General features: G+C 41.9%; 1 protein-coding gene across 1 annotated transcript; it reads left to right on the top strand.

Moving 5' to 3' along the window:
- Window positions 1–688: 688 nt before the first annotated feature.
- Window positions 689–12,593, top strand: ZFP69B (ZFP69 zinc finger protein B). The gene is made up of 6 exons (XM_036102861.2): window positions 689–796; window positions 1,284–1,698; window positions 4,282–4,367; window positions 6,110–6,236; window positions 6,499–6,594; window positions 10,468–12,593. Exons 2-6 carry the CDS (start codon window positions 1,572–1,574, stop codon window positions 11,634–11,636), a joined length of 1,605 nt encoding a protein of 534 aa, XP_035958754.1. The 5' UTR covers window positions 689–796; window positions 1,284–1,571; the 3' UTR covers window positions 11,637–12,593.
- The last annotated feature ends 3,039 nt before the right edge of the window (window positions 12,594–15,632 follow it).

The following is a 15,632-nucleotide window of genomic DNA, read 5'->3' as shown; positions in this document are numbered from 1 at the left end:
GACAAAACCCACCAATAAAAGTGCATTACAGTATAATCATTTTTGTAGAGAATACATAAAAATGCATGAAGAAAACATGGGGTGTGTGTGCGGTGGGGGGGGTGGTTGTGTAGGTAAGTCTGCACCAAATGTTAGCGATGCTTATCTCTGCTTGATGAGATTCTAGGTAATAATTATCTTGCTTTTGTGTATTTTCTGGCATTTCAGAAATACAAGGAAAGCAATTAACATAAGAATTTATTAAATGCTAGCACAAAAACGACGTGATCATGGTAGTCTTTTAATAAAACACAGGATTCCATTCCATTTTCAGTCTTTTCCACGTACATATGAAGTAAAAGTGCTATGGATTCGTTTAGAGCAATGTTGTTTGGACAAAAAGGTGACAGAGATGTTTCCCTTTTGTCAAGGGTTTCCAATCTCCCCAGGGAAACATTCACTTGCCTCTTGCCGGCAGAAGGGAGACGGCTCTATTCAGTAGATTGGGTGGGGACAAGAGCACCGGCTCCGTCTCCTTCCGCAGGAGTGGGGCTGCATCCCCCCTGGTTGGGATCCGGCGCAGCAGCGAGCCCGGAGTGACGGAGTGACGGAGTGACAGGGCCTCCCGGCGAGCATGCCGGGAAGCGCCGCGAGCCGGAGGCTGCCCCGGAGGACGCTGGGAACCACGCGCGGAGGCCGCTGCCGCGCAGGCGCACCGGCCACGGCTGCGCTACGTGGGAGCATCTCGGCGCTGCGTGGAGGGCTGCCGGCCGCCGGGCGAGGGGGCGAGGGCGAGCGGGGCGAGCCGGCCAGCGGGGTGAGCGGGGGCTGCGCCGGGTCTGGGGCGGGGCGACGGGAAGCGCCGGCTCCGCCCCGCCTGCGGGCCCCCGTGGCGCGTGGTGCGCCCGGCGGCCCGGGGTCGCGCTCAGACAAAGCCCGCGAGGTCCAGGCCTGGAGAAAGGTTTATTCTCTCCGTTGCGGGAGGAGGAGACGGGATTGCAGGGGTTCCGTGATTTGCCACGGCCAAGCGAAGCGAAGGAGCTGGGGTTCAAGCCCAGCGCCTTTGGGATTTCAAATCTCAAGACTAGTTTAAACAGAGTACTACCCACAACAAAGAACTGGGCTTTATTCATCTCTTTGTGTTCCATGACACCAGTACCGTGGTTTGGACCGCGTGGGCTGTGTATATCCACCGTCTTCATGTACCTTTTGTAAAAAATAATCACTATTGGTGTAAGTTCTAGAATTCTGACTGTGCGACTGAACTTTCTAGATCCTTTTGCTGACTAATGTTTTCTGTCCAGTATCACCAGGGGGCTGTAGAGGTGGCTGCTTAGAAACCTGGAGCCTCCAGCTGCTTGCTAAGGAGACAGCGCTCAAGACGAGATGTTCCTTGCGAGCCTAGACATTTAAAAGGTCCAGACTCCGGATTTTGGTACTGTATGTTCCCAGGTGCGCCAGAGTGGAGGACTCCAGCACAACTGGGAAGCCCGAGTTTCCAGCAGTTTGCTTATCAAAGTGGCCAAGCCAAATAGGACCTTCTGCTTTGTGGGCTGAGACAGAGAGCCCCATAAAGGAGTGCTGAAGTCATCATGCTACAGCAGCTACTCATCACCCTGCCCATGGAGGCCAGCACCTGGGTGAAGTTGCGCCATCCAAAGAAGGCCAAGGAGGGGGCGCCTCTGTGGGAGGATGTGACTAAGATGTTTGAAGGAGAAGGTGAGAATAGGCTGGTTGGCGGGAAGGAGGAAAAGCAGCGTCCTCTAGTATGAGAAGGAAGGTAGACAGCTGAGCGGAAGCATCCCTTGGGGAGGCAATTGGGTAAAACGTCTCTTGATTCTTGATTATGGCTCCTGGCCTGGAATTTTCCTGAATAATACTGTAGGTTCAACTTGAACCCGATATCTAAGTATCATGACTGTATATGTTATTTCTTTTCATTTTCCCCATGTGGGGCAAGGAAGACTTGCCTGATTTTCTTTATTTTACAGTGAGGAAATTTGAATCAAATGAGAGACCTGTCCAGGCACTAGGTGGCTAGGTCAGAAGTAGAAGGCAGCAGGGAAAGCACAGGTGAGCCTGGAGTATCTTGTGCTAGAAAGCAAGGAAGAGTCCAGAGACTAATGGACATGTACCAGCAGGATGGCAGGTTTGGACAAACTTAGGACTATTAAGTATCCAGATTGATTGTAACACCTTGAATAAATAAAATTCCATAAGTTCATGATGACACTTAAAATAAAGAAAGGGGAGGGGCGCCTGGGTGGCTCAGTCGTTAAGGGTCTGCCTTCGGCTCAGGTCATGATCCCAGGGTCCTGGGATCGAGCCCTGCATTGGGCTCCCTGCTCTGTGGGAAGCCTGCTTCTCCCTCTCCCACTCCCCCTGCTTGTGTTCCCTCTCTCGCTGTGTCTCTGTCTGTCAAACAAATAAATAAAATCTTAAAAAAAAAAAAATAGAGAAAGGGGAAAGACTCATTTACCAACAGTGGTGGTGATTCATACACTGATTTCTTACTTTGGAAATAAATTATTATGGGAACGAAGAATGCATTTACCTTGCGTTTTAGATTATTTGCAATTGCTGAGGGAAAGCTTTTTACAGAAAATATCTGCCAATAAAAAGAGTAGAAGGAATGATAAACTATTTTACTATAAGTGAAATAATTGAAAAGCTAATGGGGCAGGGTATTTACAGGGTGCCAAAGTATTGCTCCCATAAATTACTTGCTAAATGCTAAGGAAAGAACATTCTTTTCCAGTGGCGATATCTGGTGGTCACTGTCTTTTTCTTTTTCTTTTTTTTTTTTTTGAGATTTTATTTATTTACTTAGGAGGGAGAGGAAGAAGCAGACTCCTCACTGAGCAGGAGTGAGGAGTGGGGCTTGATCCCAGGACCCTGGGATCATGACCTGAGCCAAAGGCAAATGCTTAACCATCTGAGCCACCCAGGTGCCCGTGGTGGTCACTCTCTTAACCAAGTGTGTCAATGATGGGATAACCTCACATTTTGTGTTTTCTGGGTAGTGTAATAAAAAGCACATTAGTATCACTCATGAAGAATTCCTGCCAAAATATTTAACCTGGTCCTAAATTGAGCTTAAAGGCTGAATTTCTGGCTTAAAGAAAATACAGGGGATTGACAAGTAAGGTAAACCCTAGCACAGACTGTTGGTTTCTTAAGAAGCCAACGTCAAGAAAAAAGAGGGAAGTACTATTCTAGAGAGACTACAAATAACAACCACTTTGAATGTGTGAACCGTGGTTGGCTCCTGGGTTGGAATAAATCCAGAATAAAAGACAGTTTGAGAAGAGTTGAGGAAATCTGAATATGAATTGTTAACTTGCTTAGGTGTGATAAATGGTATTAGGATTATGAAGAAGATCCTAATTTGAAGTAATTAGAGATGAAGTATCATGATGTCTGCAACTTTGAAAAGGTTCAAAAAATATATCGATAGATGAAGCAAATATGGCAGACGTTAACAATCATTGAATATAGGTGGTGGATATATGGGTGTTCAATATTAATGATAAAAAGTTGGGAAAAAATATAAGGACAACAATTTATTTGCCTTAATTCCTAGTTCATATTTTTAATACCTAAATTCAGCCAGTATTGGAATTCTAGCAACCTGGCAGGGTGTTATGCTTAACAGTTTAGCAGATAGAAAAAAAAATGAACCAGATAGTTGCTACCCATATATTCATACTAATATTCAACTGAGGGAGATAATTATATAAATAAATATAACAGGAGGCAGTCTGAGATCGATATCTAAGCAGAGATAAAAACAAGCTTTGGAAGAGTACAGGGAAGAAGAAGCTTTCTTCTCATTAAGAGTGTTTGGGAAAACTTCACCTGAACCGGTCCAGAAGGATATCTCAGTTTTTCACCGACTAGGAGGTATGTTCAAAGAAGGGTGACTGGGGCTATGTGGGTGGGTGAGTCCAGTGGATGAAGGAGGGTAGAGAAGCAACGATGGACTGGTTGTGGAGGATCTTGAAATCCATGGGCAGGTATTTGGATTTTTCTTTCTTATCAGTGGGGAAGCTTTGAGGATTTTTGAACAGAGGAGTGGCCCAGTAGATCTGTGCTTCTGGACCAGTGTTGACCATTGGGGAGTATTAATGCCCTAAGCAGTGCCCTGTAGCTCCTTTTCATTAAGGAGGCTCCAGTCTGCGCTGAGTTGCTCTAAGTGTCCCTCTCTGTGAATGTTTTGAGAGAGGAGCCGTGTTCAGCAGGTCTGCAAGCTGTTTTTCTGTTTGGGGAGATGTAAACCTCATGGCTCTTCTCCTTTCTCAGTTTTGCTCTCTCAGGATGTTGATGAGACCCAGGGAGAAAGTCTCGAGGATGAAGTCACCTCTAGGCCCTCGACAGTGGAATCTCAGGTGGGTTGGAGTTTCCTGTCACTTGCTTGAACTTGTTTCTCAGATTTTAAGAGCCCTGGACTTTGATTTTCTTTGGTTTAACTTGCTGGGTTGGATTTTCTTAGCCTGTTCTAAACCAGGCCACATTGATTCATTTCACTGGTAATTTTCCCACCAATAGTAGATGGTTCCTCATAATAGGAGGTTCACCATAATAGAAGGTTCCTGAGGAACCTTCTTGTTTCAGACAAACCTCTGGCCATTTATCCAACACATTTAAAAATCGTGGGGGATGGGCTAAATGGGTGATGGGTATTAAGGAGTACACTTGTTATGATGAGCACTGGGTGTTATATGTAAGTGATGAATCACTAAATTCTACTCCTGAAACCAATATTACACTATATTCTATATTCTAACTAGAATTTAAATAAAAATTTGAAAAAGTAAAAATAAAAAATAAAAATTGTCCTGGGTTGTGTGTGTATGTGTGTGTGTAAAAGTATGTAATGTAGTTCTTGCCCTGAAACCTCACAGTGTCATCTAGGGGAAAGACAAACATTGTAAAACATTTTTTTTTTTAACTTAAATTCAATATAGCACATCATTAGTTTTATATGTAAAACTTTTTAAGCAACATTTAAAAATTAACAGAATGCGGTTCTGACATTCTTGGAGATGTAATGCATTTCATTAATGACCTTTAAGAGAGGATTACTGGTCATATTTTGGAGCAGAATTGTAGATGAAAAAGGAAATGAGTAGAGTAGTTACTGGCAGGTCATGAAGGGCACACACTAAATAGGCTGACCAGAAAAGAAAGGAAAACTTCCAAGAGCAGTTTAATAGTGTCTGTGTATCATAAATGAGCTAATCAGAAAACCATTGGCAGCAGGCAAAGCTCTGTGCTATCAAACCCCCAAATCATAGGGAAACTCAGAAAATAGAGTAATCAGAAAATCAATATAGAAGGAGATATTCTTAGAGAACAGAAGACTTTTATAGTGGAGTGATCTTAGTTTCCAAAATAACATGGTATAGGGTTTAATCCCATATCTTTAACATTCCTCAAATTCAGTTTTCTAATGGGTTAAATGTGGATGCTATTGCCAGCCCAATAGGCCTGAAATGCCTTCCAGACTTATTTATAATACATAAAAAGCATTAGAGTCATCTTTATACTTAAGGAATGTGTTACTATCTTAACCTTCTGGCTTCTGGGTTCTCTTTGCATTTGGTAATATTTTTAAAAATAATCATAAAATGGTTATTTAATTTGTGTGGATCATACATGACAGGCTCTTGTACTTCACAACATGGTATCTGCTTTGGTCAAATCTTCCTTACTAGGCAGAATTCATGCTCCCTCCAGGAATGTGCTGTTCTCACGTACTTTTCTTACTAATACCCAGCTAATGGTATTTTACCTATGCTGAAATGTTCTCATTTTAACCAATTCTCTCAGCCTGACAAAGGTCCCTGTCTTCTCTGAACTCTCCCTTTCCTCAAATATTCCTGATCTTTATTGTCCTTAATCCAAATTATTGTATACTGCTCTGAGACCTTCTTTAATATTTCATGAGTATTTCTCCTTCAGCCAAATGATAAGTTGCAAAAGACAACTTATATGCTTTCTGCGTTGTTTGTAACCTCCTGCAGAGTCAGCCAACCAATTTTCAAGAGAGTGTCCAAGTAGACTTGGCTAGAATCTCTTAGCATGTAGGCAGTATTAGAACTGAAAAGGAACATATTTGATATTCTAGGGACTATTGACCTTCAAGGACATATCTGTGGACTTCACCCAGGAGGAGTGGGGGCAACTGGCCCCTGCTCACCGGAATCTATACCGGGAGGTGATGCTGGAGAACTATGGGAACCTGGTCTCCGTGGGTAAGGATGAGTTCCCCTTACAACCAGAACCTGCCTGTTGGAAGAAAATCTTTATTTCTAACCGAAGTGCTATGCTTGGGCTTTGGGTTATGATAGAGCTTTCTAGTTCCCTCTAAACAGCAAGTCAGGATAGCTGTGGTCTTTTCTGCCCTGGTCTTTCTACTCTACCCCTCAGCAGGCCTGAATACCAAAGAACTATCTTTAAATTCTTGGGATGGCTCTTTGACCTCAGCACATGCAGTGTTTTCTTCTTCATGAGCAGGATATCAGCTCTCCAAACCTGGTGTGATTTCCCAGCTGGAGAAAGGAGAAGAGCCATGGCTGATCGAGAGAGAGATTTCAGGAAGTCCAAGTTCAGGTAAGAGCAAGGCAGTTGGGGCCTTTGTCATGTTTACTGGAGAGCTCCACTTGAAGCCTTCTCCAGGCTGTGGGGGAGACCATGCTATCTGGATGGGACCCACGAGAAACCTGATTACCACCTGCATTTGCCTCTTCTCATTAGTTTCTCTGGAGTATTGGGGAAAGAGATGCCTTTCTCATCAGGGTTAGTTTTCTTGACTAATTCTCCTGACCTGACTTTCATGATTTTCTTGCTTTCTCCAGTATTCCAAACCTTGCCCTGATCATAGCTTCTTTCTCCTGTCCATTCAGGTATTCATGGGTCTCGTCTCATTAAGGACAGCACCTTTCACCAGATTCTCATGTCATTTTATCATGGATCTCACTCTCACGATTCCTTTTAAAATTTTTTCCTGAATCTTACTCTGTAATCATAGTTTCAATTCTGATTTTCTTTTTAACTTGTATAGTTTAACTTTTTATTTCAGATAACTTAGGACTCTGTGAGAAATCCCCACAGAATTCCTTCTTACCAAATCAAACAGCTTTTAACAGCCTTCTTCATCTAAGAACAGTAATAACGACAGCTGTTCATCCAGGTGGCCTCTGTGAGTCCTGTGCCTACGTTAGCCACATCTTACAGAGGAGGAAAAGAAGACTCACAGGTTAAGAAATTTGTCCAGCATCACTTAGCTACTGGTTGGTGGAGTTGGTATTTGAATTCGAATCCTCCTGACTCCACAGTTTGTGTTCTTACGGCGCTATTCTACACAGCGGCATTAGGTTCATAGACCTCACCACCTTCTTGGTATCTGTCCTTTCCTCCACCAGCCAGTTTAATAATTTTTATCTCCTCTATCTCTCTTATTGCCTTTTCAGTGCTTCTCATCAGTATCCTTTTTTTTTTTTTTTTAAAGATTTTATTCATTTATTCGACAGAGAGAGACACAGCGAGAGAGGGGACACAAGCAGGGGGAATGGGAGAGGGAGAAGCAGGCTTCCCACGGAGCAGGGAGCCTGATGTGGGACTCGATCCCAGGACCCTGGGCCCATGACCTGAGCTGAAGGCAGACGCTCAACGACTGAGCCACCCAGGTGCCCCATCAATATTCTTTTTAATGCAGATACATCATTTCCACCTCTGTTAGGATAGGCTAAACGACTATAGCAGATAGACTTTAAAATGTGGCTCAAATGGAATAGGAATTTCTTGCTCATACGCTGGTCTAGGGGAACTGGTTAGGCCAATGGCCAGTTCTTTTCCACCTAGCGGATCTGGGATTGAGATTTCTCCCACACGGTGGCTGCACCATCCCCTAGGACCTGCTCCTCATCTAAGGATAGCCAGCAGCAGGATAAGAGCACGCAGGAATCCCATCTGGGAGCTTTAATGGGCCAGCCTGGAGTGGTTCACGTGACTTTCACTCTTGAGTCACTTATGGGAGAAACCTTTGTCCCTTAACTCAAATCAAAATGAAGATTGGGAAATATAGTGTAGCTGCGTGTCCAGAAATGGGAAGAACAGATTTTGGTGAATATCCAACAGTGTCTGCCACAATCCCTGAGGGGCCTCTGTCTTTTACGCTGCTGTTTTATATCCGCACAAATGCCCACAAGTGCATTGTGATGGTTTCACTTGTTCCTTGACACCTATATTTTCCATATTTTCATCTTTGTCTCATACATCCATATGAACTCTATTCCCACATACCCCTGGTATTTAGGACATCTCTGTCTAGATGCACTGTTGTCACTTCAAACCCAATACATCTGAAAACAGAGACCGTCTTCTCTCCCAAGCAAATTTCTCATCCTGACTCCTCCTATTCTTTTAGTCTCAAAGAACAAAAATCATGGTATCAGCAAGAATGTATCATGTTTTTCTACTCTCAGTGCTACCTCATTTCTCATGCTTCTCTGATATTACCTGCTAGTAGATCCACTTTTCCTCTTCTTTTTTAAAATTATTTTTATTTGTTATTTTTTTTAAAGATTTTATTTATTTATTTGACACAGAGAAAGAGAGCACAAGTAGGGGAAGCGGCAGGCAGATGGAGAGGGAGAAGCAGGCTTCCCGCTGAGCAGGGAGCCCGATGCGGGCCTCGATCCCAGGACCCTGGGATCATGACCTGAGCTAAAGGCAGACGCTTAACCAACTGAGCCACCCCGGCACCCCTGTTTTTAAAGATTTTATTTATTTATTTATTTATTTGTCAGAGAGAGAGGGGGAGAAAGAGCACAAGCAGGCAGAGGGAGAAGCAGGCTCCCAGCTGAGCAAGGAGTCTGATGCAGGACTTAATCCTAGGACCCTGGGATCATGACCTGAGCCGAAAGCAAATGCTTAACCGACTGAACCACCCAGGTGCCCCTTCTTCTCCTCTTCATCTTTGTTGACGCAGTGCCAAGCCAAGTTCCCATCATTTCATGTCTATTACTATGATTTTTAGTTGTATTTTTGATGTTTTATTATTTTTCTGAATCATTTTGAATGTTACTGTCAGATTTGACCTCTTGAAATATGACATTTTTCTTGTTCTTACCCTGAAAAGTTAAGTGACTCCTTATTCCCTGTAGAGATTCTTCCTCTACGGGCACCCACGTCTACTGAGAGCACACATATCCAGAACCCAGTAATTCCTCTTTAGTAAATCCTATGAAATATTGACAGGAGTGTAAACAAATGTTTGCATAATGATAACATGAAAAACTGGAGACAACCTAAATATTTTTCAGTAAAGAAAAGTCAAATTATGATACGCCCACCAGTGGAATGCAGTGGGATGCATTGCACTTGTTAAAAAGAATGAGATAAATCTAAATGTACAGACAGAAGGGGGCCCATGAGATATAGTTGAATAAAAAACAAAACAGATGCAGAACTATATATATCCTTTTTTGTGCAAATGTATATTTGTGACCATACATACATAAATGTACACATTCACATATACATACTGTTGGGAATATCTAAATGGATGTATTCCAAAATCCTAAGAGACTAAGGGAATGGAGATGAGATTGAGAGAGGCTATTCTCCTATATTATTTAATGTTTTATTTTAATGTGTAGAAAGTATGAGATAAATACTTGAAAAAAACTTTTTTTTTTAAAGATTTTATTTATTTATTTGAGAAAGAGAATGAGAGAGAGAGCATGAGAGGGGGGAGGGTTAGAGGGAGAAGCAGACTCCCAGCTGAGCAGGGAGCCCGATGTGGGACTCGATCCCGGGACTCCAGGATCATGACCTGAGCCGAAGGCAGTCGCTTAACCAACTGAGTCACCTAGGCACCCCGAAAAAACTTATTTTAATAGAGAAAATTTTGTCATAGAAATATGGACTTGAGATGATATGGCACTATAATCCTGTGTTCCTTAATCTTATCTCTTGATATTTACCCTTACAACAATGCTCTCTTCTTAGCGCACTTCCTTCTGGAAATCACATGGATGAACTCCTCCCAATTCCTGGAAGTCCCCTTCCATACTCTAAAAGCTTCTTTCTTTTGACCATTTCTTCATTTCCTTTTATATTAGCTTTAAAGGGGGCAGAACTACATTTGAAGATAGTCCAAGGTTGCTATGCTTAGTACATGTTCATTTTCCCCCTCTATGGCCATTTATTTTTTAAAGTGCACTGAAGGGACTGAAGGGGCGTCTGGGTGGCTCAGTCATTAAGCATCTGCCTTCAGCTCAGGTCATGGTCCCAGGGTCCTGGGATCGAGCCCCGCATCAGGCTCCCTGCTCAGTGGGGAGTCTGCTTCTCCCTCTCCCACCCCCCCACTTGTGTTCCTGCTCTCGCTATTTCTCTCTCTGTCAAATAAATAAATAAAATCTTTAAAAAAAAATAAAGTGCACTGAATGTGGGTCATTTGTATTTTGGGATTTCTTTCAGACTTGGAGAATAAAACAGAAACCAGGGAGTCAACCTTAAAGAATGATATTTCAGGGGAAGAATTACACCATGGCCTAATGAAGGAACAGTCCACGAGAGGAAGCACTTTATATTCCACATTGGGAAGAGTCTCCAAATGTGATAAGTTAGAAAGCCACCAGGAAAACCAAGGAATGGGTGAGGGGCAAATCCCCTTGACCCATGAGAAAACACTCACCCAGGAGAGAGGCCGAGAATCTAACAGATTTGAGAAAAGTATTAATGTGAGCTCAAAAGTTATTCCTGGACCAGAAGGTCCTCCAAGAAAAAAAGACCATAAATATGGTATGTCTAGAAAGAGAAGTAGATACAATTTAGATTTGATCAATCATTCAAGGAGTTATACAAGAATGAAAACTTTTGAATGTAATATTTGTGAAAAAATCTTCAAACAGCTCATTCATCTTACAGAACACATGAGAATTCATACTGGAGAGAAACCTTTCCGATGTAAAGAATGTGGAAAAGCCTTTAGCCAAAGTTCATCCCTTATTCCACATCAGAGAATCCATACTGGTGAGAAACCCTATGAATGTAAGGAATGTGGGAAAACCTTCAGACATCCCTCATCTCTTACTCAACATGTTAGAATCCATACTGGGGAGAAGCCCTATGAATGTGGCATATGTGAGAAAGCATTCAGCCAGAGCATTGGGCTGATCCAGCATCTGAGAACTCATGTTAGAGATAAACCTTTCACCTGCAAAGACTGTGGAAAAGCATTTTTCCAGATTAGACACCTTAGGCAACATGAGATTATTCATACGGGTGTGAAACCCTACATTTGTAATGTATGCAGTAAAACCTTCAGCCATAGCACGTACCTAACTCAACACCAGAGAACTCATACTGGGGAAAGACCATATAAATGTAAGGAATGTGGGAAAGCCTTTAGCCAGAGAATTCATCTTTCTATTCATCAGAGAGTCCACACGGGAGTGAAACCTTATGAATGCAGTCATTGTGGGAAAGCCTTTAGGCATGATTCATCCTTTGCTAAACATCAGAGAATTCATACTGGAGAAAAACCTTACGATTGTAATGAATGTGGAAAAGCCTTCAGCTGTAGTTCATCACTTATTAGACATTGCAAAACACACTTAAGAAATACCTTCAGCAATGATATGTGACATATGTTCAACATCAAAGAATCCTCATAATGGAACAAAAGCCTCTAAATCAGAGGTCTTCTGACTTTTGGATTTCAAGAAGCAATGAATTTTTTTAACGACTTGATCCAATGTTACAACTATCAGTTTTGCCATATTAAAGAAACTACCTTTTACCAACATTGATTCAGAAAAGAAAGGGCATTTTAATATTTTTAAATATAGGAAGGATGTAATCATTAGGAATAACACTTAACATTGAATTAAGTTAGCTTTATAAAAATCTCCAAAATTTGTCTTTATTTTTCTCATTTCATTATGGGCCAGTGAAAAGTTCATCATGGAAAGTTACTGATACTTGGATTGGCTTTTGAGAATCACTGTTTTAAATATCCCTTAAATCAGAATAAAATATAAAGTATAATTTTTTACTATAGACCTTTAAATGGCTAGAAGAGGTATAAAAAAATATTGGTTGGCTCATTTCTAGAAGAAATAATGTTGAAGCTTTCTAGAATTGATAGATAACCTACTACACAGGAAATAACTTAAGTATATTTTATGGTTTCTTGTAGAGAATTGGCAAACTTTCCATAAAGGGCCAGATGGTAAGCATGTTAGGTATTGTGGGTCATATGAGCTCTGTCAGACCGCTCAACTCTACAATGTTAGTGCAAAAACATCCAGAGAAACCTATAAACCAGGGTATCTCAGCCTTGGCACTGCTGATATTTTGGGCCAGATGTTTTAGGCAGCTGTCCTGTGCACAACAGTGGGGTTAGCAGTATCTCTGGCCACAAGTTGCCAGTAACAGATGCCAATAGTTCCCCTCCCGCCCCGTAACAACCAAAAATGTCTCCAGATGTTGCTAGATGTGCCCTGGGGGTTAAGATTGTACTCATGAAGTACTTGAAAACCACTGACCTAAATGAATGGGTGTAGCTCTGTTCCAATAAACAATAAACTTCATGCAAAAAATTGGTGTTTGGTTGCTTTTAGCCTGAGAGCTGCAGTTTACCATTCCTGCTGTACAGCACATAAATAACCGTCCCCCTCTCGCCCCCGAGCAAGCACAGCAAGAATAGTGATTGGTCATATAGGGTTGTTCTTTTTTTTTTAAATCTGCTTTGCTGGAACTTTTTTTTTAAAGATTTTATTTATTTATTTTACAGAGAGAGACACAGCAAGAGAGGGAACACAAGCAGGGGGAGTGGGAGGGGGAGAAGCAGGCTTCCCGCGGAGCAGGGAGCCCGATGCGGGGCTCGATCCCAGGACCCTGGGAACATGACCTGAGCCGAAGGCAGACGCCTAACAACTGAGCCACCCAGGCGCCCCTGCTTTGCTGGAACTTTTGATGTGTCCTGCTATAATGTCATATTAAAACCTTAGAAATTTTATATAATTTCTGGAAGAGTTCTAGCATTCAACTATAAAATATAACCTGAGGAGGTTTATCATCACTTATTTGACAATGTTTCCCATGTGACTTGACATACCAAATAAGCCTAATTAGTCAAAAAGACTTCATTTAGAAGTTGAATTTTGGGAATTTTATCTGAAATATCAGAAGATTTTCAAGTACATGCCTAAGTAAGATTATAGATCATTTAACAACTTAGTAGGCGCTTGAGTGGCTCAGTTGGTTGAGCGTCGACTTTTGCTTTCAGGTGAGGTCATGACCTCAGGGTCATGAGATGGAGCCCTGTGTCAGGCTCCATGCTCAGTAGGGAGTCTACGTGAGGTTCTCTCTCCCTCTCCCTCTGCCTGCCCCTTCTCTCTCTCTCTCTCTCAAATCTTTAAAAAAAATTAAAAATAATTATCTATTAGCCAAGGTGGCAATAAGATTCTAAAGGCAAATGCAGAGGATTACATCATTGCTAATAAAATTTAGCTTAATGTTGAGAAGATTCCATTTTAAAGACAAAACTTAGAAACTTTGTTTTTCTAGGCTGATTAAAGATATAGAATAATCTTTGTTTACAACTTAAACTAATAACCTAAGAAAACTACCATTTTAACAGAAAAACCAAATTCCAATCTTATACTAGTGTACTTCCAATATTAAAACTCATTTATTTCGGGGCGCCTGGGTGGCTCAGTCGTTAAGTGTCTGCCTTCGGCTCAGGTCATGATCCCAGGGTCCTGGGATCGAGCCCCGCATCAGGCTCCCTGCTCGGTGGGAGGCCTGCTTCTCCCTCTCCCACTCCCCCTGCTTGTGTTCCCTCTCTCGCTGTGTATCTCTCTGTCAAATAAATAAAATCTTAAAAAAAAAAAAACTCATTCCAACAAGATGAATTTTTTTTAAAGATTTTTATTTATTTATTGGAGAAAGAGAGCAGGAGTGGAGGGGCAGAGGGAGAGGGAGAAGCAGGCTCCCACTGAGCAGGGAGCCTCACCCGGTGCCCCATCCCAGGACCCTGAGACCATGACCTGAGCCGAAGGCAGATGCTTAACCGGCTGAGCCACCCAGGTGCCCCAACAAGATGAACTTTTTAAAAAATCATGCAGACCTTCCTTTTTCCTCCCTGTCATCTCCCATGTTGATATATACTTACTGAGACAAGGACGTGCAGGGTGCTGCACGGATCTGAGTTTTCGTGGTGGGTGCTGTGACGTGCTGACCAGAATCCCCATTAGGAATGAAGGACTCTGTGCTGCAGGGAATGTAGCCCATAGTCCTCAACTCACACACCATCAGAGGCTGCCTTAACTGAAGACAGCTGCCTTGTCAAAGGGCATACCCTCTGCCCAGGTTGTTACATCCAATGACTATTATAAAAGTCCAGCCCTTTTGCCCCAATTTAGGATGGTTCTGAAGGGTAATCCAACTTTTAGAACTCCTCAGAGTCAATGAAGGCTCCTGTCGATATTGTATGACTGCTCAACTTCTGCCTCATCTTGCTCTCCTACTCTCCCTTCTCTTTTCCGCGTGTTGATCACTCCCTAATAAACTTTTTTTTACATATTAATCACCACAATCTTAGTCCTGACCCCGTGCAAAATTCCTTTCCAGATTCCCTTCTCACAAACATACAACTTTACTTTTTACATCCAGATTTTGTCCTAAGTTTTCTCTCTTTAAATAACCAGTCTCACTTTTCTTGCATCACATCTGCTTGTTTGTTCTCAGGTCACCCATAAAACTTCATGAGGCATCAAAGCTCTAAGGTTTTTTTTTTCCCCTTTCCTGACAAATTTTGCAATGGAGATAACATGAACTTATTTGAATTCCAGTAAACATAAGCAGAGTGAAAGTTTTATATATAATGCTGATAATTCTAAAGACATGTCCATTTGATTAAGCCAACAACCTTAAATTAGCTTTAATACTGAATATTTTCCAAGATCATGTGAACTTATAAAACATTTGGGTTAGTTTCTATCTTTGAGTTTTAGAATACCCAACTCCTACAAGCACTTACTTTAAACCAACTAAATAGAGCTCTTTTATAAATTAATTTTAGCAATACCACCCTGGGGTAGAGAAAATATCTCACATTTATAATATTCATGGACACAAAAGTACACAAACAAGATGCGAGCAAAATCTTAAAGGCCCAATTTCCAAATGTCTCCTTTTTACAAAACAAATCTAATGGCAAGATGGTATTATAATGTATGGATCCATTCATTGGTCATTTTTCTCTGTGTTGTGGCCAAGCAGCATTACAAAAAATGATTGTCCAGTTTTGGAAAATACAGCCCAAAGGGCTGCATGGGGGGATCAAATTGCCATTTCCCATTTTCCAGTGAGAACATAGCCAGTTTTATCCAAAGATACCAGAAGATGCAGCAACAAACAAACCAAATGAAGCCCAACCTCTGTGAGCATTGATTCCTCCCCAAAGCCTGGGCTTCCCCAACTCAACCAAACAACTTCCTCATCAACTTTTTAGAAAAGGAAGCTAAGAGAACCAAAACCCCCTATTTGGAGGCATCTGAATGGGAAGAAGAAATCTAAGATCTAAACCAAACAGGAGAAAGAAAGAAGCTCACATGCTCTCCATATGAAACTCA

Source organism: Halichoerus grypus, chromosome 5, assembly GCF_964656455.1.
Source record: "Halichoerus grypus chromosome 5, mHalGry1.hap1.1, whole genome shotgun sequence".
Classification (NCBI taxonomy): domain Eukaryota; kingdom Metazoa; phylum Chordata; class Mammalia; order Carnivora; family Phocidae; genus Halichoerus; species Halichoerus grypus.
The sequence above is the reverse complement of the archived record's forward strand: the minus strand, read 5'-3'. Positions and strand labels throughout refer to the sequence as shown.

Excerpts from the sequence above, each read along its gene's own strand:
- ZFP69B (XM_036102861.2), top strand. The coding sequence starts at position 1,572 with ATGCTACAGCAGCTACTCATCACCCTGCCCATGGAGGCCAGCACCTGG. Across the intron at positions 1,699-4,281 it reads TAAGATGTTTGAAGGAGAAG|TTTTGCTCTCTCAGGATGTT; the intron begins GTGAGAATAGGC and ends CTCCTTTCTCAG. Across the intron at positions 4,368-6,109 it reads CCTCGACAGTGGAATCTCAG|GGACTATTGACCTTCAAGGA; the intron begins GTGGGTTGGAGT and ends TTGATATTCTAG.